Source organism: Passer montanus, unplaced genomic scaffold (genome assembly GCF_014805655.1).
Source record: "Passer montanus isolate IOZ18808 unplaced genomic scaffold, ASM1480565v1 scaffold18, whole genome shotgun sequence".
NCBI classification, from domain to species: domain Eukaryota; kingdom Metazoa; phylum Chordata; class Aves; order Passeriformes; family Passeridae; genus Passer; species Passer montanus.
This window is the reverse complement of record NW_024365381.1, coordinates 10951298-10973373: the sequence shown is the minus strand read 5'-3', so window position 1 is coordinate 10973373 and position 22076 is coordinate 10951298. Positions and strand designations below refer to the sequence as shown.

Sequence of the window (22076 nt, the reverse complement as noted above, 5' to 3'; positions counted from 1 at the left end):
CCGACCTACCTGGATCTTAAATAGAAGAATTGCATCAATGCTGAATCACTTTGAAAAATCCAGCTGATCTGTCACAGACCCTAAGTCTCAGATTCATCCTTAAAAAATTCCACCAGTAATAATGAATGTGTCTCCTGTGTTATTTTTTGATTGATAACTGGCAAGCCACTCAAACAAATATCTCTTCCCCTGTCCTTTCATGCTGCCTTTCACCATCACATCACAGGCAAGATTCTGAAGTATCCCTGTATTGTGAACATCATCAATGGTCTTTAACAGAAGAAGCCTTTCCTTCCCCAAAAAAGAAAAAAAAAATCAGTCGATTTTGGAGAAAACTCACAAGCCATCAAGGCAAGACCATTAAGCTTGGCTTCCCCAGCTAAAACATTGGTCTCATGCAGTGTTAGACGCTTGGAACCAGATCCCAACACAAACACCAGCATCTGTCTGACTTAAGTCAAAATACTGAGCTGCTAAGCTAGACCATTTAGGCTACCTAAGATTTTTTAGTGGCTTGCTAAATAGGCCCAGATTTCTGAAAACAGACTCCCTTTCCTCAGCTTGTTCTAAGCCATCCTAATTTTCCAGATCAGCTGCCAAAAGCACACATCATCACCACACCTTGGGTGAGTAAAGCTGAAGGCCCAGTGCCAAGTGTTGCAACGACCAAAAATCAGTGGGTGGAATACACCAGGCACACACTGAACTGCTTATGTTCATTCTTCCTGGAGCTCTAGTAATGAAACTTAAAAATCTTAAAAATACTGAAGAGATACTTTGCAAAAGAAAATAACCACATTTTTAAGCCTCCAATTAATTATTGCTAAAAATAAATTTATTAACATAACTGAGCTGTCAGGGTGACATTTCCTTTTCTTCTTGACTCACAGAAAACTATTGCAGTCTTACTAGTGACACATAACATCAAATTATCCTAACCAAGGGCAAGGAAAGAAGGTGAAAAACTGGCTTTCTGCATAAGAAGGTTAGTGAAACAGATCTATCTGTCAGTAACTGAGGAAAAGCAAAGTTGTTGGACTTGACTTCTTTAGATCTGTGAAAAAGAGACACAAATGTTACTGCCAACAGTTTCCTCTTATGAAGGGATACTTCCTGGTTTGATTCATATTGCAGCAAAACTTGACAGACACTGCTTCTGTTATCTCCTGATAAATGAACTGATGCACAGCAAAGGACTGTCTTTGAGGTAGCAACATATAATGTTATCTCCTGAGTTATCATTCCAATCACCTGCACCCTTGAAAGCAGAGTTTCCTTCCATTTTTCATTTTCCACAGTTGAAGTCACAGCTTTTCTTTCATCTTTCCTCAAAGGTTATTCACAAAGTTCATTGTTCACTCAATATTTGATTTCTCGGTATCAAAAGGAAGAGTAATATTTTCCCAGAACAACTCACTAGCTGAGCTGAGTCCATAGAATTTAATAAAACCCAAACTTCAATGACTTCAACTACAAAATCCTTATTTTTAATGATATTGTGCATGCCTAATTAGTATTTGAACAGTAATTATTATTCTGCATGTATATTGTTGCATACAACAATCAGAAAATAAGATCTAAGACCAGTTAAATATAATTTCTTAAGAAACCATTTCTCTAAGACAAGTATGAGAATCTCATAAACACTACCCTGTTATTTGGATGGCAATGGGAATAAAACTGTAGCGACAGCTACACACCGACCATCTCACTGTCGCAGAAGTCAAAGGAGTTTGTATCACAAATTCTGTTGTCACCATAAACATCTGTGAGCTTGCAGCAGGTAAATATTTATTAGTCCAGTACCCAAGCATTTGTGCATCTCCTTCTGATGGTTGTTTTTTTTTAAATACACTTTAAGAGTGTTTACTTGAATTAGGTGATGAATAGTTTTTAAGTTGCTTCTTTCGTTGCACTGCAGTTCGCAGGGCCTGGAGAATTAGGTGTTTGTTATTCAGGATGTTGTAGCTGCACAGGTTCAGCAGCTTGTTGAAATTCTCCTCGGTGTACGTAAGCAGGCCGGTGCCATAGGGAGCAGCGCAGTTGGACACATCCACTCTTCCCTGCTCCATCTCTGCGGGACTGCGCTCCACACCTGAACCAGAACCAAGCACAGCAAAGATACCGAGCTGGAAAACTGCTACCAGTTTTGTACCAAAATACACTCTAACAGACAACAAAATCCACTAGCTCACTGCTTGGCTACAGTCCAGACCTGGCCAGCAGAAAAATTTTTCCATGCAAAATGCTTTCCTCTCTAAATTAAAGTTTTGCAACAGAATATTTAATTTTTTTAAGATTTGGAATTTTGTATGTTTAACTTTTCAGTTGAGTTCTGAGATGACAGCTCTTTATCTACCAGCTGGTAGAAAATTACACCAGAGGGCTCCTGGACTGGGAATCTTCCCTCTCAGGTGGCTGAGATTTTAAACACATGCAGCAGAACAAGTAAGATAATGAATGGCACAAGGTGTTTTTCAAATAAGCTGGTTCATGGATTCTTCATCATTTTTTTTAAGGAAAGTTTCCTGGATTATAGAAAATTAGAAATAAAAATTGGGGTTGATGCATGTAAAAGTATTTGTAAACTGAAATTGAATTTGCCAAGTAGTTGTTTGGAATAAAAATTGGGGTTGATGCATGTAAAAGTATTTGTAAACTGAAATTGAATTTGCCAAGTAGGTTTTTTTTTTCCAGTGAAACAAGCATTTCTTCTATTGCTGAATTAAAGGAAACAATCTGGCAACTTTTCAAAAATGATAGGTATCAAAGCAGCTTGTTACCCTTTGCAAAGCCTTTGCTTCATTACATATTTTCAGCACTTTCTATTCTCAATTTTTTTCATGCAAAAAAAGTAATAGGAGAATCCCAGCTTTGTTAACCAAATAAACATTATATCTCTTCATGAGACTGTTAGGTGACAGCATAAGCTACCAGGGGATATAACTTAGTAGCGGTGTTCTCTTCTTTCATATCAAAGTTACGTGACCTGTTTCAAGTGCCAGAGGGGGTTTCCGTCAAGGTAGAGCTTCTCATGCTTTTATTTTTAAACTTCTTCATTCCAATGTCTGATTAGCTGGCCAATACTCTATGCATCTCATCTGGACTGAGACTATAATAACTTAGCCAACTCAGAAGCTTGCCAGTGTCTTGTTTTGGAGAGGAGCAAGTCCAATGAATGGAGATGAGACAGTCTCAAAAAAATTATTACTGCTGTCGACTTACTCGGTGCCTTGTATTTTTGGAAGGTATCACACACCAATGGAAAGTAGGCCAAGACTGGTGCCTCTAAGCTGTCCTCAAACACATAGCACTCCTTCAGGTGTTCCCGGTCTTCCTGGCTCAGCTCTGTGCTGGGGAATGGGATCCCATGCTCCAAACAATACTCTGAGAATAGGTCCAGTGGCTGGCTCAACAGAGAGGAGAGATGCAACACAAAGAGAGCTTGAAGTAAGACCACCAAACCCCATAATATTTTGCTGCAATAGACAATCTGAGATTGATTCATATGTTTATAAATAATGCTAACTATGCACTGGAACAAACATACCATCTTAATTTTAATATAATTTAGGTAACAGAAATTTGATTGCTTTGCTAACACTATACTTTTTAGGCAGGGTTACTAGTTACTGAAATTTATATGACATTCAGGTCAGTTTTTGTGATTTAGTGAGCACAGTAGAGGATTTGGATAGGGAAATTTTATTACATGTTGCTTCTCAGATCACAGGTTCTTAAATATTTGCATTCAGTGCATCTAACTGTTTATGTCTTCATGTCATCTTACAAATTAATTACATTAATTTTAATCATATTATTTGAAGAAACCCTCAAGGTTTCTTCAACTGCAGAAAAAAAAACATCCTGACTAAAACTCATGCTGACACCAAGAGTCAAACATAAAAGCAAAACTTTTCATTCAAAAAAAATTCAAAATTATATATTGCGTATTAATTACATTGTAAAAGTTATTTAACTAATGAGGAACTTGTTACCAGGATGACAGATACATAGAATAGGACATCTCCTGTATGTCAGTGTTCATATGCCTAGGCCAGCAAGACACTGAAAACAACTCTGATAAAGGCAGTGACATTATGGTCACAATTGTGACTAGTACCATTGATAAAATCATTTAATTTACTAAAAACCAGACCATTTTTTGGAAAGAAAAAAAAAAAAAGAGAGAGAGAGAGGGATAGAAAGAGAAAGCCATGGTGTTAGTTCAGCTGCTGGAGTCATATAGATAAAGAATCACTGCTTCAAAACATCACCAGAGTCTGTGATCCTCCACTGTAATTTAAGTGGATAATGACATCCACTTTTCTCTCTGGCCTCAGAATGGGTGGGCAGCTGGTGTTGATGAAGAAAGCTGTATCTATCAGCTTGAGGTAGTCACTCATTTCATTCAGCTGGTTGGGAGAAGAATCCAGCACTGTGTCTGAAAGGCCAAAACTTTTATCATTATTACTGTTTACTGCAGGGTCAAGTCTCTTTTTTTCCAAATTAGCATAAAAGAGGAGAAAGAAAATATAATTGATGTATATTCATCTTTGACACAAAGCCCACAGTAAAATATTTGTCTTTGACACAATTTTAGTATTTATTTACTAAATAAATATCTCAACTCTGAGATTAGCAAGATGCAGCAGTTCTGTGACTCAGCTTCATCCAAAGTGATAAATTACTCTTCTTTCTCAATATGTGTAAATTTGTGGCTATTTAACTTCCTTGGAAGCTTCAAGTCACTCTTTGATGGCTTTTCCTAGGAAGATGAGAATTCAAGCAAACCTGTTGTGCTTCCTCCAAGACACGAACAAAACCAGGAGTAAATCATCTAGGGCTTGGCAAAACCCATTCCACAAACATGTTAATCAAATAATATTAATCAAAATTTACCCCTGTTATAACACTTATCAAATATTTGTCCTCAGCAAGTATCAGCCCTCAAATCTCCTTCAAAGATACAACTAAAGCGATTTCCAATTACCTTTCCACCTGCAAAAGCTCTCATTCTCCAAATATTTGTTATGTAGCTGCAAGCCCTTGAGGAAATTATGATAAGTTGAAACCACTGGCCTCCCGGTCATCATTTCTCGAAGAGTTTTGGAAAGGCAACCCTTGGGAATGGATAAGCAGGTTGTCTGTTCATGAGGCTTCTTGGGCAGAGCAGGATGGTTCTCTGCAGGGAGAACAAGAAGAGGGTATGTGTCTGCATTTGGTCAGGATGCTTCTCTGATGATAATAACAACCAAGCCACCATGGATCCCAGCCCCATCTGTGACTGGGTGCACACGTGGACGTGCAGAGTGTTCTGGGCAGTGGGTTCCAGTGCCACACCATCACCTTGTTCTTCCCTGTCTGGACTCTCCCTCCCCAAAGGGCTTTGGGAACCCTCTCATGACTAACAAAGCTCCCCAGGGATGTTGCACAGTGAGCAGCACAATGTTTTTTCCTGTTTTATAGCACAGCTGTTGGTCTCCTGCTTTTCCTTCATTCTCAAGGGCTTGGTGTCCCATAATCCAGAAATAGGACACAAAAACAAACCCTTTACCAAATGTCAGGCTTCACATTTCAGAGAGGTGTGAAGAAAATGCAGATGTAAGAGAAAAGTAATCTGAAGAACTAACCAATGTCATGCTCAGTGTCTCGAGTCCATCTGTGCCAGCAGTGTTCTGAATGACCCGAGAGGTAGAGAGCATCCATAAAACTCTGGGAAAATATATTGCTCCATGTGCCTTGAAAGATTAAAAAAAAAAAAGAAGGCACCATATTTAATATTACTTGGAATATTTAGAGCACAGCTATGGCAACACACCTGAATCTAATTATGAAATACTGTGAATTTTCCTATTAATATCAAATGCCACGCCATTCCACACAATGTCTGGCTCACGACCAGGCTGTTTTCGAAATTTGGTTGTCTATAAAAGTCAGGCTGTGAGTTTAAGTACTTCAGATGATCAATTTGTGTCTGTGCATGCATGTGTTCTTTTTAGGTCATCCTCCAAGACATTCAGCAAATTAATCACATTGGTCTCAAAAATTGGTTTCCTCTTTTGTCACTTTTTCCTGGTTCATTTGAGTTTGAAATTGCATCACATACATTCTCTGGTGTACTAATACTGCAACTCACCAACCACCTCTGTGTAGCCAGCTCTTAAGGTGATGTTTTCTTGAGACAGTAAATTACCTTCCAAGAAGCAGATGTGGGATTCTGGGATTTTCTTCATCCGGCGACCCATGAAGAACTCACTACCAAAATCCTCGGAACGAACAAAGGCCCCATATTTCAGGAGACCCACCTCGTAAGGTGTGAACTCCACCCACTCTGCAAATAAGGCACCAAACTGGATTTATTGCAGCCACCTGAACACGTGAAAATCAGCTTAGAGATTCAGAAGCTGGAAGAACAAGGCCTATAGCTTCACCATGGTGGTGACAGACAGTTCAAACCACCATGTTTGGAAACAAACAGGTGACCTTCAACATACATGAATGCAAAAGCTAAATTCATCTGCTCTTGGGATTCAGGTCCATTTCTGCACTAAGAAGCAAGACCTGGGGCTGAAAATCCACTAATTGCTAAGGCTCTGCACACAATGTGGCATTTTGAGTTCTTCTGAGTCAGAAATTACACCAGCTACCATGCATTCTAGAGACTCATAATCACTGCCTTCAGGATAAAAATCTCTGACCAAACCCCCTCCCCACATGGAAACCTTGGCTGTGTGCACTGGAGCTGCAGCTGTGCCTAGGAGCAGATGACCAGGTTTATTTGCAGGACCTCCTGCTTCATTTGTGCTGGAAATGCTCTGGGAACAGTGATCAGGATCACTGATCAGAGCAATGCCCCTCCTCTGGCTGCTGGGAGCTGACTCCTGCTCTCACCCCTCTCCACCTTCTCCTTTCTCCTCCCTGCCTTGCCCTCCTCCCCACTCTTCACAGCTCTCTTGGACTAGTGCTGCCTCAGCCCAAGCCCAGCAGCTGAAAGGGGCTCTGGGGGGTAGGTGGGGACAAGAGAAAAGAGCAGCAGTAGTGGCTCTCAAGGCTGCCAGCAAAAAGCATCTCCATGCCCCCACTGAGCAGTGTCCACAGCACAGGTATCTCCCTTCCATAGTATTAGGATGCATGTTTTTCATCAAATCAGAAACCAGATATGAAGACAGGGGGAAAGAAATTATTTGAAAGATTTATTGGCTTGGACTTACAGGAAAAAGTTTTGGTATTCAATCAGCCTTAAAAGGAAACTCTTCAGAGTTATAAGAGGGTGTATGATAATCTATACCTTTAAAATCCAAAGTGCTGAAGTCATCCTTGACATTGAGAGATAAGTATATGGGGAGTGGATTCTGCCCCTGATTGACTGCTAGCTGTTGATCCGAGAGTTTGTGAGTACTTTCCTGTTTACAAAGAGGAAAATTCACTGTAAAAAGATGAACATGATGCATGTACTTACTACAGTATCTAAGCATGAGCTATCAATTAAGTATCTGCTAAACCTCAGCAGGTTTTGTTCTGTGTACTTCAGCTGTTTGGCCACACAAGTGTGTTCATGTGTTATCTGCCATGAGCTTTCACCAAGGCATTGTGCTTATGGGAGTTTTGGCAAGGGGGACCAGGCAAAAATGCAAGAAACATGTCTATACAGTCACTGGGATATGACTTGCTTTAAGGAAGGAAAGATATTTAGTCAGCCAGAACCCATTTCCTTCAATACAGCTTATGGGCACACATTGCTATGCCTGAACTTAGCTCTGTCAGAGCCTTCTCTCCTCTGTGTTGCTAGAATGATCACCTGACCCAAAACCCAAACTTAAAGATGGAAAACTTGAATTTTTGCATGCTCAGACATCTCTTTTAGATGCTCACACTTTAGGGTTACTTTGTTACTTTTATTCTAAAAACCCAAATAATAAGTTCTTCAGGTGTTTTCAGAGCCTTTTCTCTAACTGAATACACAACCTTACACATGAGAAGTTAGAAATCCTGTGAAACACAAGGGAGAGAAAGAATATATAATACCTGATGATGTAGCATACAATCAATGAAGAGTCCCCATAAATCTGTAAAAGACACCTTGTGTCCCTCTTTCTTTCTCTCACAAAGCTCATTTTCATAGTATTTCATATGATCCAAAGAGAAACAGTGCAGCTTGCTCTTGGTCACATGTTCCCTGATATCACCAACTGGCACTCTGAGATCCTTTTGTGACCAATTTGCATCTTCATATAACTTTGACATGGTCCTGGATAAAAGAAAGACACTGTAGTTCATCACAGGGCATATGACAATTCATTAGTTTATAACACACAAGTGTTTTGTTTCAGGCTATATGAGGTTCTTACCCTCCAAATTTTACCTGGAAGAGCCTCTCAAAGCTGAGCAGAGTTTAGACTGTGTAATGATTTTATTTTTTTCCCTGCACAAATACATTTAAAATCATCCTAGCATGTTTGTATTCCAGAATCAAAAGGGTAATAAAGCAACACTGATAAATTAACTCAAACTTTTTCTAGAATTACCCTTTGGTTGTAGAAGCCACCTCTTCTGTCTGAGGCCAGTTCCCTCAGATGGGTCAGACCCTGTGTGAAATGCTAAGCTGGAATTTAACAGCAGCTATTGCCCTGGTAAGTGTGAGAGCCCTCTTTGGGTATGCAGCAGGTGGGCACCTCAGGCTCCTGGCACACATAAGGGCAGGCTTCAGCTGCCAGGACCCAGGGCTCAAGCAGATTCCAGTCATCCCCCCTCATCCCCACTCCACTCGTTCTAATTCTGTCTCACATATTTGTAGAGCAACCCTTCAGAGGTAAAATGTTTTAAATCCCCTCAACCCCTCCTAGTTTGTGCAAAGCAGTCACAACTGAGTGTATGAATGACGCTATTTCTCAGGGATGTTCTTTAAAAGTCTGCTTTTTGGAGACATGTAAGAGTTCAGCCAGACAAATATAACAAAAGGACTTTTGATGTGTTGCATGCAACAAGATCACAAGTTAGAGGCAAACCATCCAGGCTTGTGCTCTTTTCTTTTGGTTTCTGTAAACACTTCAGCGCAGTTGCAGAAATACTGTCATTCTCATTAGATTTGTTTCTTGTAGGAGGACAGCACTGAGTGCTCTTTTCTTTTGGTTTCTGTAAACACTTCAGCGCAGTTGCAGAAATACTGCAGCGCAGTTGTCATTCTCATTAGATTTGTTTCTTGCAGGAGGACAGCACTGCGTGGTCCCATGAAACAAGTCCAAAAGGAAGTCAAGTGCCTGCATCAAGCTGAGTAAATTCATCAGTAAAGCAAAATTGTTCACCAGATTATCACTCAGCTAACACAAACATAAGTACAAGCCCAGCTCTCCTTACCAGGTTGTGGCAGATAAACCACTGATGTATGACACACAGTCCAAAACACCCAGCTCCTGCAGAGCCAGCAGGCTGCCAAACATTGCTGTCATGGAGCGCACTCCCCCTGCTGCAGTCACCACTGCCACCACAGGCACCTGCCCAGCACACAGAGAGAGACACAGAGTCACTCATCACCAGAGGAAATACAGGAATGATGGCCATGCAGAAAAAAGTAGCAGCAACACCTGGTTCAGGTAGGTTTTGATTAATTCACCCTCTTCAGGGCAGTGCCTAGGTGTGTGCTTGAGCTGTGTAAACTTTGATCAAATTTGGTGTATCCTGAAAGCAATTTCCTGATTAGTGATGCTTTGAAAACCAGAAGCTATAAGTAAATACAGTTCTTGTGTGGGAAAACATATTTTCAGATTTTCTCAATGTATTTAATTTTTCCTCAACTCTTTCCCTCAAAATATCTTTTGAAGCTCTGAGTATAGCTAAGGTCAAAAGAGCAGCACAAAACCTGCCTGAATAATTTTTTTCTTCCTCTGAGTGTTCCACTTCCCTCAAAGTCATTCTACTTCAAGTTCTCAAGATGCTGTCCTACATACCTCATCCTCCTGCAGGTCTTCATCTAGATGAAGAACATTTTTCAGAGCAGCAGCAACCACCTTCTTCCTTTTACGGATGAAATCCTGCTCCTCTGCACACAGACCAAAGCCCAGCCGCAAATCTAAATCCTTGCAACTGGAACACAGGAACAGCACAAGGGATCACCCGCAGCCATTTCAGTTGGAGACACCCAGCAAAAGCAACAACAATAAACCAGTTTAAAGAAATTATACTTCCACGTACATGAAAGTGCCCCTGCATAAATGAAAGCATGTATATGGATATCCTATATTCTATATTTGTTCCTTCCTGTGGAGATTTTAGACCAGAATTATTTGCTGAACAATTTCACACAATCATAAGGAAGTCAAATAAATAAAATCAAGTTGTTTCACATTTAAATCTGGTATTTGGACACCTCTTCACATTCTCCTGCTGTGCATATGTTTTCTGAAGCACGAAGGGGGCCCAAGTAGTTATTTAAACTTAACACACTTCAGTTAAAGGAGCCCTAATACCGAGTAGGCTTATCTCTACAAAGAATTTGTGCTCTATTTGAGTCAGAAGATGTCTCAAATTTATCCCTTCTGTACATTATCATAAATATCATGTACATGATTCAGTCTATAAGCTGTATCTTCACAGGCTTCCAGTTTCAGAGGTTTTTTTCCAGGAAAAAAAAAAACAACCCACAAAAACTGCTCTGTCTCTTCGTCTCTTCTCTGTATGTTTTTCAATAAAACCCTCTGATTTATAATTCACCTGTGACTAAGGCTTGCAATGTAGCTAACTTATCAACAGGGGGTAATGTTGCCCTTCAGAAAATCTCGGCAAGCCAGTCCATAAATAAATTACTGTCCGTGTGTTTCATTGAAAAATGACCTGTAGAGGTCTTGTAATTGCATAAAGGTGTTAGACACATCAGAAATCTGGTACACATAAATATGTGTTTCGTTGAAAAATGACCTGTAGAGGTCTTGTAATTGCATAAAGGTGTTAGTCAGAAATCTGGTACACATAAATATCCTCTTATTATAGATAAAGGTTGCAAGACAGAGGTATGTTTAGGTACCAAAACTACAAAGCATCAACATTAGGAAAAACATTGTGATGGTTTATACCCCATAACTAGCTACCACCTATCCTATTCTAAATTCTTACCAACCAATATAAAAGCTTTTAAAACTTGAAAGCATTTTATTAACCATTCCCCATATTTCAGTCATCTTTATTTACTGTTTTGAAATTAGTGAACAATTACATTTACTTTAAGATGTAGCAACCTTTCATCTAACAATGATATTATGAAAGGAGAGGAGATGGCCTATGTAATCATTTAAAAGCAATAAAAGATTTACCTATTTTCCTCATTCACAGACACCTCATAAGATTCCCCCTGAAAATCAATAAGGAAAGCACCATAAATTTTAAATAGAATTGAAATTTTGAAGAAGTAGGTTTTACAGTATTAGCAATTATTCACATATATAGTCTAATGATAAATTTTTGGCCTCCTCCCAGGCATTCGGCACACAATCCTTTAAACTACTTTTAAAGCAGCCAGAAATTCTGAATATCCAGTTTGCCCCCCAAATTATAGGTTATATTTCTAAGTGTATGCAGAGCTAAGCATACAAATAACTCGCTAATGCATTTTTAGTAACAAAATTATTATATTACCAGATCTCACATATATACAGTTTACTTTGTTGAAAGAATTCCAAATACTGTCAAAGGATACTCACTCTCATCACTGTCACTTTCTTTCCCAAGTCCAGAGAATGGAGAGGCACAGCCAGGGGACTACTTACATCCATTTCCCTCCTATCTGAGCCAGGCTGATTTAAGGAGCGAAAACAAATGTCATAAGAAGAATATTATTTATAGACCCTAGACACAGAAATACCAGGTAAGGGTTAACTCATGATTCTTCTCCCAAAATTTAGGTTAGGTGTTATCACCATCCATAAGCAAAACATACCCAACAGAGCAAACGCTCCTTTGGCAGAGTCATGAGCAGTCTGGGTTGGCTGTGCTTGATGTAGTGGAACCTGGTGGTTTCACTGCTTCCTGGTCCGGAGCGAGGACCTATGGAAATATCCTGGGTTTCTTCATAGGATCCTTTCATGGTGAAGGTGAAATCTCTCCCTAAGAACAAGAAACAAACAGCAGGGAGATGTTAACTGCTCCTAGTCCTGAAATTAGCAAATAAAAGTGTCCCAAGTGACGTTTCAGCCTTAGTGCTGCAGGCTTAACTAAGATTAATTTGGACCACAGTGTTTTCCTTCCCCTGTAACCAGCGTGCAGCACCTGGCCCTTTGAGCTCCCCTGGACTTCAGGGGCTCAGAACTGACCAGATCTCAAGTTTGCAATACTCAGAGAACTGATCCCAAAAGCTGATGGCAAAGTCAGGGCTGACATCCCTGACTCCTCCAGGCCCAACCTTTCATGCACTCAGAAATGTAAAGGCATCTGCTCCGAGTATTTCACCAGCCTTGAGGGGAATTTTTAGCAGGCACTTTGTACATAATCCTTTGTGTGAAAATGTGTGTGAATTGATTTGAATACCCCATAACAGGTGTACTATGAATGCTACCATCCTACATTCATAATTAAGTTATTTATTTTTTTTGCTTATTGTAAATACCATTAAATTGCTTTGTAAATGCTAAATTATGGGATGATTAATTGTTGCTGAATCCTTTAGACAAACAATCAAGTCTGAGGCTAAGTTTGGCAAGAGGGCCCACTCTGAAACTCGCAACTCAGTGTGAGGTTCTTCAGTCCTGGCACCTTTTCCTTTTCCTTTTCCCTCATCCTTTTGCATCCCTGGTCTTTACAAAAATAATTCTAGATTTATTCTAATCTGATTTTTCTTTGCATATTTCCTACATGTAGTAATAGAGTGAACCTTGCCATTGAACTTTGTTACACTTTACAAATTTATATTAAACCTACACCTGCTGATATCAGTGATTAAGTGACCTAAACCATTTGTGACACCCTGCCCGGTGACAGAGAGTGTGTGCTTCACTTGTGGATGCCTCTAGCAGCATTCACATCCCCTGAGCTTTCACTGAAGTCTCCTCCTGAGAGCTGTGTCTCCCTTCTTTAGCTTTCTGTTTTCAACAGCAAATAGAAGTAAAGGTATTTCAGTTCCTTAAAGCTGCAGTGCTGTTTCCAAGTCTCCCAGACACCTCCACAGTTTCTCTTAAGCTACAGAGCCATGTCTTCTTAGGATTCTCACTATTAGCAAGTAGGTCATTCAGGAAATACCTAAGCAGCCCTGATGCAAAAACACTAAAACAAACTAAATATTTATCTAGATTCATCTGTGTTTCACATAGCAAAAAAAGCAGCAACAAACAGTTTAAATCAGCAACCTCACTTTTGCAAGAACTCTTCCTTTTTGTTTCATTCACATGTACTTCCAAACAGGAAACATCACGAGACTGGAAGAGAGAAGCAATAAAACCACTGATCACAGAAACAGTTCAGGATTCTCATGAGGTTCTAGGGGTCCTGTAGAAACACAGTGCTTGGCCATGATGGTCTGTGGATATGAAGAATTTGTAGAAACTGAGTATCTTGTATAAATCTTCCATGCAGTACTGTGGTTAAGGAAGCCAAAATAACTGGGGATCTGTCATTACACTTAAATACCATTCAGTCCCAAACAGTTAACACCTGAAATTTTTCTCCCTATCTTCCAACCACATCCTTCAGTTCTGCCCCACCATAAGATAAGCTTTAAAAAAAAAATTACCACTAGTACACCATTAGTGATGATCCTCTCAGATACACCTGGTCTGAAAAGCAAAACCAAAAAGCTTTATTTAAAAGTGTGTATTTAAGCAATAAACTTTCAAAAGCACATTGTTCTCTAAGCTCAGTTTTTCTAGCTGGCAAGTACCATCAGCAGTTGTATCCTTCCCCTCTATCTTGCAGCCTCTGCCAGACCATATGCCATACCTTCTCAAGGATGCTCCTTCCTTCTTATCTCTGCTGATAAGGCTGAATCACAAAATAAACATCCATTCTCAGCTATAAATAGCAAGTGAGACTGTCACTCAAATTTAGGACAGAAAAGCAACAATGGGGAAGATGCTGAGATGAGGTGTCTGAACACAGGTACATGGAGCCACTTCCCCAATGCTGTATTGCCACTCTCTCTGAAATGCATTTTATGATGACAAACCCTACAACATTCAGGTTTTACTTACATGTTTTCCAGTAGAAATTCACTTACATTTTATCCAGTAGAAATTCCACTTCTAATTCTTCCCGATTCTGAAAATAGGTCTTATTTTTAAATTTATGAATGAAGAAATAGTTTCCTCTGATACAAATCTGACAATTTATTTATGACTATATCTCTATTCCCACACCCTCTACATCATATGAGTGGGTACAGATTTCTGTTGTTACACTTTGATTTCATCTCTCCACTGCTCTACTCTTTACAAACCAGTTGTACCATCAAGAGAAAGAAAAGATTAGGTATCATAGAAGAGGGAGCAAGGGTCCTATTATTAATTCATTTGTAGGATAAGACATGGGTCAATCAAAGCTGAGGAAGGGAATAATAGCAGGTGAATGATGTAGAAAAACATAATTAAGAAGGAATGGACTTAGTGCAATGAATAGACAGGGAGTACGCCTTGGTTAAAACAAATTAATTTGCAGAGTAAAGTCATTAAACATTAAAAAAGACTGGGAGAAGGGACCAGCTTGGAAAATAAAAACTGCCAGGGGGAAGGGAAGAAGAGAGAAGACTGAAGCTGTGAAGGGGAATCAGGGAAAGAGCTGAGAGGAGACAAATCAATAGGAAAAGAGACAGGAAAAGTACAAGAATGAAGCAGCAACAGAGTAATACACCAACAGCATCAAAGAGGTATTACTTCAGCCACTTGCTATGGGATACAGCCAACCCAGGAAATACCAGACTAAATAAAAGTATATCAGAGAGACCTTCTGGATCACCCACAGGGAGGAAAGCACTAGTCAACAGTGATATAAATCTCTTTCTGACAGGTGACAGTAGCACTTTTTAATTCATATTCAGAATAACTAACATTTACTGACAAATATTCCTTCTGTCCAGCTGCACATCATATTTTAACATTGTGAATTGACTGTGAAAAACTTGCCAAATCTGACAATGCTGCTGCCATGGGAAAATCATCTTTACAGTAAAAGTGCAGAGACATTTTGTATTTACTAGTTCACATCAGTAAATGAGACATCTCTGGTGACTTCTCTGATAGCTGCAACTGTGGCATGTAATGCAGAAGCAGGGAGCTGTGCTTGCTAATGTCTCCCAGATTGCCTACATTGTGAGAATTGCAGTGGTTGCAATGTTGTAATAGAAGTCTGGGGCACAGATTTGAGAAAGCAGTCACCTTACACAGATGCAAGACAGATTGTGTCAAATATTTCATTGTGCCCAGACTGTACCATCCAAACTAACTCATGGTCTGTCAAAGAACAGCAGAAACAAGGTTCAGAAGAACCTGGCTCACAACATCTGCCCAATTGTGCTTGCCTTATGTTCCCATCCTTCCTATGCTGTTTTGCACTCACACAAGTTACATTTCTAGTAAGTCCCACTCGCATATTTGTGGGTGAAAAATCCAGAGCATAGCAATGGAAATACTTGTTAGGCCACAGAGAGCAAGAGGCACAGCAAAGGAACCCTGCTGCTCTGGCATTACCCATCTGACCTCTTCAGCCCTCCTTCTGAGATACCTTGGTAGATTAAAGAAATCATTATGGGCAGAGGTGGCACTACAGCCTATTATTAAGATTGCCCAGCCTGTTGCATTACTAAGATGCTTTCAAAAAATTAAATAACCCAAAGTCTTCTAAAAATCCATATACAGACCATAATCTGTGATGCCTCAGGGGTGCCTGATTCATCACAAACTGGAGAAGGGCAGCTTGACCAGGATGTTCCTGAGACAGCTCACCTGGTCTGACCCCCACCACTTCCACCTTGCTAATGGGCTAAGACAGCTCTGCACATGCCTCAGAGCAAATTCAGGGCTTGAATCACACCTGGCATTATCTCAGTCACATGAGGGTTTTTCTGAGGAAGGTTGTACCCAGCTGGAACAGGTTTAGTAAGCACTCCTCAGTAAGGATTCGTCTTCTAAAAGAGTCATTAATAAACCTCTCCAAAGCAATAGTAATATAAAAAAACAGGCAAGAGTGTTTTCCAAAGAGCCTGACACAGTGGTTTAGAAATAAATAGAGCACACCAATTCCTGGGAACTGTAAACTGAAGCCCTTGGCAGAAGTGTGAAAAAGCCCTGAAGTTGTTAGTACACCCTCCAGAGAATTGTTACATTTTGCAGAAGGTGTACGTATTCTGAGTACATATTCTGCTCTCTTTGAAAATGAGTGTGATTTCTCCACCTCTCCTCTCAGCAACTTCATCCACTCAGTGTTTCATAAGATACTCTTTATCTTTATTTTTGTTGTTTATACAACTAAACACAGTATTTTTGAGAGACGTGCAGCAAGCAAAACTCTTACATCATACACTCACTAAGAAGAAAAAATAAAATACTGATTATATTCTCGTTCATGAAGGCCTGCCTCTTCTGTGCTGGCTCAGCCCCTCTAAAATAAATTTGTAGCAAAGGAGAATAAGCAGACTTGCTGAGATTTTTTTCTTAAAGAGCTTTAACAGAGGAGGAAAAAAACCCAAGGAGATTATCACAAAAATTAAATGCTTAATTTAGAGAGTACATTATCTGAAAGAACTAACCAAAATCCCCAGTGAAGCTGAGAGGAGATAACCCTAGTGAGCTACTGGCCAAAGGGTAAGAGCAACTGCTTGGAAACAGAGACAGGTTTGTTCCCATCCCTGCTCTGTCAATCTCCTACAACAGAAATGAGACCTCCTAACCATCAGCTTCTTAATTTTTTACTCTTTTTCTCACTGATATTTTCAAAATATATTTTTGAAATTTAAAAAAAATAGGAATATGGAAAATTATTTTGCATCTTATTCTATTCACAATAGGGAATGTTTGTGACCCCTCTCCTAAAACCCAAGCATTCAACTTTTTTTAACATCCTTTTTAAAGGATGTAAAAAGTCTTTGTGTGTGAGAACCAATTTAACGTTCAATAGAGGTAGCAACTTGAGACAAAATTCAGATCAAGAGTATTATTTTCTCTAGCCTCTCACCTCTGGATTCAACTCAAAACTCAGGTGAACTTTTTCTCCAGGCTGGATTTTAGCCACATCAAAGCGGACAGTCATAAGATGGTCATCTGGTGTAAAAGTGTCCTCATCACAGACTGTCAGCTCCAGGATGTTCTGAGGAAAGAGGCAGAGGAGGATGTAAATCACATATTCTGGGTCTGCTGAGCCCAAAAGGAAGGTCCAGCAAGAGGCAGCATTCAGCCCTCATGGCCATGTGGACAGACTCCTGTGCTCAGCTCAGCCCATGAGGCTCAGATAGCAGAGCCAGGGACTAACTCCAGAAGATGTAAATCATCAGATTTGGCAACCAAAAAGAGCTCCAAAAGAAGAGGAAACATAAATTACATACATGATGGTAACATGCAACAGACAGAGCAGAGGTTACACACACTATTCCTCAAATAATTTGCGAATTCAAAATCACTACCTTGAGAAATCTTGGTATTTTGTCAGAAAGTAATAATAAAGGGGAAATTGTTAGCCCTTTAAAATTAAAATTAAAGCACACTACCAAACTCTGAACAGGATTTGATCTCTTGACAGATCCTCAGGGCTCAGGTTACCATGAGAAGATGCAGCCCTAGTAAACTATGAGAAACTGATCCAGTTTGGACTTTGTATCAGTTTGACTGCTCACCTATTTCTGCTAACTCTACGAACACTTTGACAGTTTTTTACAACTGTTCTGGGACACAAAGAAGCATTCAGGGTTATTCCAGATATTCCACAACCTTCTGACCTTAAACTACTTTTTTCAGTCAGGTTAACTGAGTTCAAGATCCATGTGAGTCTCAAGCCTCAAAAAGAGCCTGCCCGTGGCAGGTGAAGAGGTGAAGTTGTCCCCTTTAGAAAGCACCCGCTCATTGTCACAAATCCCACCTTTACTTCACTCTGTATCACGAAGTGGAAAGTTTCATTCCAGACAGGGTTTCTGCAGTTGTGTACGGTTCTTGTCTGGGCTTCCTGACATGAAGCTGTTGGCAGCCACAGCTTGACATAGCAATCAGTTTGACTCCCTGTGTTAACAACAAGTTGCACAATTAGTACAGCAGTACTTGGTTATTATTTGATTAGCCCAGTCAGGGAAAGAAAAGATTAACCTCTGAGGAGTCCTAGATATTTCATTAGACCCAAAGAAAATATTCTGGGTTTAGAGCCATCAGTGATACTTACACAGATCGGCTTTGCGGAGATTTCTCATGCCGATAATTTTTACAGAAAGCCAGCACAACTGAGGCACTTCTGGCTGCAGAACAATGAGAAAAATACCTTAATTATGAGCAATTAACTCAGATATAAAAAAACATTGCTTATCCTTTAACACCAGAAGGGCCATTACAATGCAGTGAATTTGATTTTAACTATTTGAGACATTTTCTGAGAAGAAATACTTCCTTGTGATTTGATATTGATTAAAGATAGCCTGTCATTCACAGCTAGGGTCTACATTAATCAAAATGAAACGTCATTAATACAACAAGCAGAATTGATACATGAATATAAACCAGGGGCCTTTTAAAGAACCAGAACTGAAGAAAGCAGGAATCAGTAAAACTCTAAACAATGTAAGAAAATGGAAAGCTGCGAACACAAAGTAAAATTAGCAGTGTGTTATTAAACACAAATAAGCAACAAAAAGCTGTAATTGTACGTAAATGCACATACACACAAAAAAAAGGCACAGAAGCACAATCAGACAATTCAGAATGTCTTGGCCTAATCAGGACAAACCTGGGCTGATCTGACAGATCTACCAAGGAGAAGCCCTGAGGCATAGCAATATTGAAAGCCTGTAGTGTAGAGCACTGCAGGGGAAGAAGGCTCTTGAAGACTCCACAACTCTCTCTATTTATTCTGTTCTCCCTCCACTCCCTCTCACAGCTACACACAACCCTATACTCAGTTACTGGAAAAACAAGACAGTGTTGAAGAACATCAAGAGTAAAGTACTACATACAAAGACAATAGCTCCATTAATTAAATTAAAAGCAACACTTAAATCTCCAAAGAATCATGATTCCCAATAAACTGCCTGCTTAGGACCTCCTTGTGTACCTCTTATTTTGATATACCCTGCCCTGACAGAAGCAGACTAAACATCTAGATAGCAATAAGTCACCAAGCCTTGTTATTTACAGCCTACTGGAACAATTCTGAACTCAACACTTTTCTCTCAGAAAGTATCATTTGAACAAAACCAGAACGTCTAAAAGAAGCCCATCAAACTCAACATAATTTTTGGCAACTGTGTTTCTGGAGATGGAGGATGAAAGTACATGACCCACATTGCTGAAAGATCAACATTTCATCCAAATACAGAGGATTAATTTTTCATCCTCACCTTTAGTACCATACATATCCATTAGTTTGGAGAAAACTTATTCATGAGATAGCTTAAGTATTAAGCAACTATACTGACACAAACCCAATTATTATTCCATAGTGCTAGCAGTTAGTGAATTCACTGCTCTCCCAGATCTAAGAAAGAGTTGGCTTCCTACTTTTAGGCTGAATACAGCTAAGGAACAGACTGAGAAAATTCAGGGGCTGAAAAACATATCATACTATTTTCATTTATCAAGTTACCAAATATCTTTTCAACTAACCATTAATCATAGAACAGAATAATTTGTAACATATCTAGTATGTACCATATTCAGCACTTTCCAAAACCAATTCATCTTCATAAAAATCAGTGTTCAAAAAGTGTCAGACATGGGAGTAAGCCATTTTATTTGCTGATCTGCCTCCATAAAGTAAAGGAAAAACAATTTAAGGACTAAGCCTTGGGTGTTATGAGGTATGACTACCATCATATAATCATACAGCAAACCAAGACTAAAATCCAGCTCTCCCAGTTCCTTGCCTAGTATTTAAACCACAACTTCATCATCTTCCAACCCCTAAGTCGCAGTGAATGCTTTGCACTCTAGACAGCACACTCACAAAGAAGCAAATATTCCCTTAACTATCTGTTAATAAAAGTCACCTCTCACAAAAACAGTTAAGCTTGGGGAGAGACTGGAAAGGCTGACAGAAGAACTGCAGGTATCACAGCCATCCTTTATGCCCTGCAGCTCTCTCCTTGCTCCAGAAGGACCTTCCATACAGTACCTCATTTTCAGCACTGTATGATCTTTCATGATTCCTCCTGCTGATTCCAATCTTCCTGTGTGGATTTGCACGGATGAATCGATCCTGGAGACGAAGAGCCAAAAGAGGGGCCAGTGATGAAACCCAGCAGTCAGTAATTTTCAGTTTCTGCTCAGATTCACTATGGAAGGACACCCTTGCATTTCTCCCATTTCTCCCCTTCACAATGGGATATATCCATCTCACCAGGACCATCTACCTGCTGCTTTTATCTGCCTACTGTAAATGCATTCGACCTTTAAGGATCAAAATTCCCCAAGCATTTGCTTTTGATCAATCTCAAGCAAGACCACCAAAAAGATTCTTCTGCCCCACCAGTGATTTTCTCTTACCAAAGGTGAATAGGCTGATGATCCCATCAGTATCTTTGTTTCATAAAAGGCACCTCTGTAAGGCTCCAGTCTGTGTGTCTCCCAGCTGGTAGGTGCTCCTGGACCACAGCTGTGGCCAAGAAGAAGAGTTGCATAGATTGACTCATGGATCCTCCTCCCCCTGATTTCAAAAGCACAAATGATGCACTTGTTCTGTGCCACATGAAGACTTACATTTTCTTTTTTTTTAACACCACAGTAGGGAAAAAAAGGAGATGGGTCAACCATTTTATCACACAGTAATTCCAGAGTCATTATCCACCACCATAAGGTCTGAATAACTGCACACAGAGGGATCTCCTGGGGCAGTTCCAGCCCCCACCAGCTTCTCCAGTCAGATACACAACAGCAAGGATTTTCACCAAATTCACTGGAAATTACAGTCATGAACTGGAGACTGGATCTCACAGGCACTGCCAAATAGTTAAAGAAAACACCTTGTAGCTTTTCTTCTCTGTTATTACCTTGCATAGAGGATGTTAAGGGGTCAGCAGAGCCCGCAGGAGCTTTTGCCATGGAAACGTTTTTTAGCTAAAGTGCTGCTTTCAATTAAATGATGTTAGAATCTCATAAGCTTTAACAAAAATAATTACACACCATTTTCTCAAAAGTCTTTAAAATCCCTGTTAAAATTGTCAAGTCTGATTTCTTTTTAATTTTGTAATAATTTCCCATTATTTTTCTGTAAGAGCAGTCAACATATAAAACCAAAAGGACCTAGTACTATTATGAAAATACAAAAATAGCGCAGTAGCCAACTATTGCACTAAACATTATTAAAATCACTAAAAACAGGTGTTATTCAATAGTTATTCAAGAAATTGCAAATGAAATAAGTTTTTTTTTAAAACTCATTTTTTAGAATTTTCAAAATTCTAAGTCAGAATGAAAACCTAGGACATCTTAGGAAAAAATAAAAATCTTATTTTTCAACACTTTCTAATGAAAGTATTTGAGTATTCCAACTGCCTTATAAAGAGCTACCTTAGATGAGACCTATCATAGATAAAGTTTCAAATTATTATTATAATTAGTTTTGCCTTTTAATAGATTCAAGCATTCAATGCATGAATGTTTCTGCTTTAGGCTGTACTGCCCCTTACACAAAAAAAGCCAGATGACTTCCCACCTAAAGTTTTTTTGTTGGGTTGTTTTGCTTTATTGTGAAACAGGTATTACAGTAGAGAATTATTTCACTTTTTTTACACAATGACACTTTTGCAGTAATGCTCTCAATTGAATAACTGCCCCCCTTACGAGAAGACACACATTTGGGCCTCTTGTGGATTTCATAAATCAAATTTAGCAATATTAACTGCTGAAGCTGCTATGTCAGTACACTGCCCCTGCTTACTCTGCACATAATAAAAGAAAAGAGCCCAAGTAAAT

At 39.4% G+C, this 22076-nt stretch overlaps 1 protein-coding gene across 1 annotated transcript; it reads right to left on the bottom strand.

The window, feature by feature from the left end:
• Positions 1-1657: 1657 nt before the first annotated feature.
• Positions 1658-20675, bottom strand: LOC120500369 (cytosolic phospholipase A2 epsilon-like). Its single transcript, XM_039705159.1, has 21 exons — positions 20649-20675; positions 20278-20361; positions 18337-18409; positions 18043-18179; positions 17146-17277; positions 14198-14238; positions 13715-13757; positions 13337-13400; positions 11930-12096; positions 11694-11786; positions 11307-11344; positions 9948-10083; positions 9358-9494; positions 8029-8251; positions 7292-7406; positions 6197-6334; positions 5634-5741; positions 4994-5185; positions 4278-4444; positions 3226-3406; positions 1658-2095 (listed from the first exon to the last, which is right to left on the bottom strand). The coding sequence occupies exons 1-21, from the start codon at positions 20673-20675 to the stop codon at positions 1857-1859; spliced, it is 2535 nt and encodes an 844-aa protein (XP_039561093.1). The 3' UTR covers positions 1658-1856.
• Positions 20676-22076: the final 1401 nt, after the last annotated feature.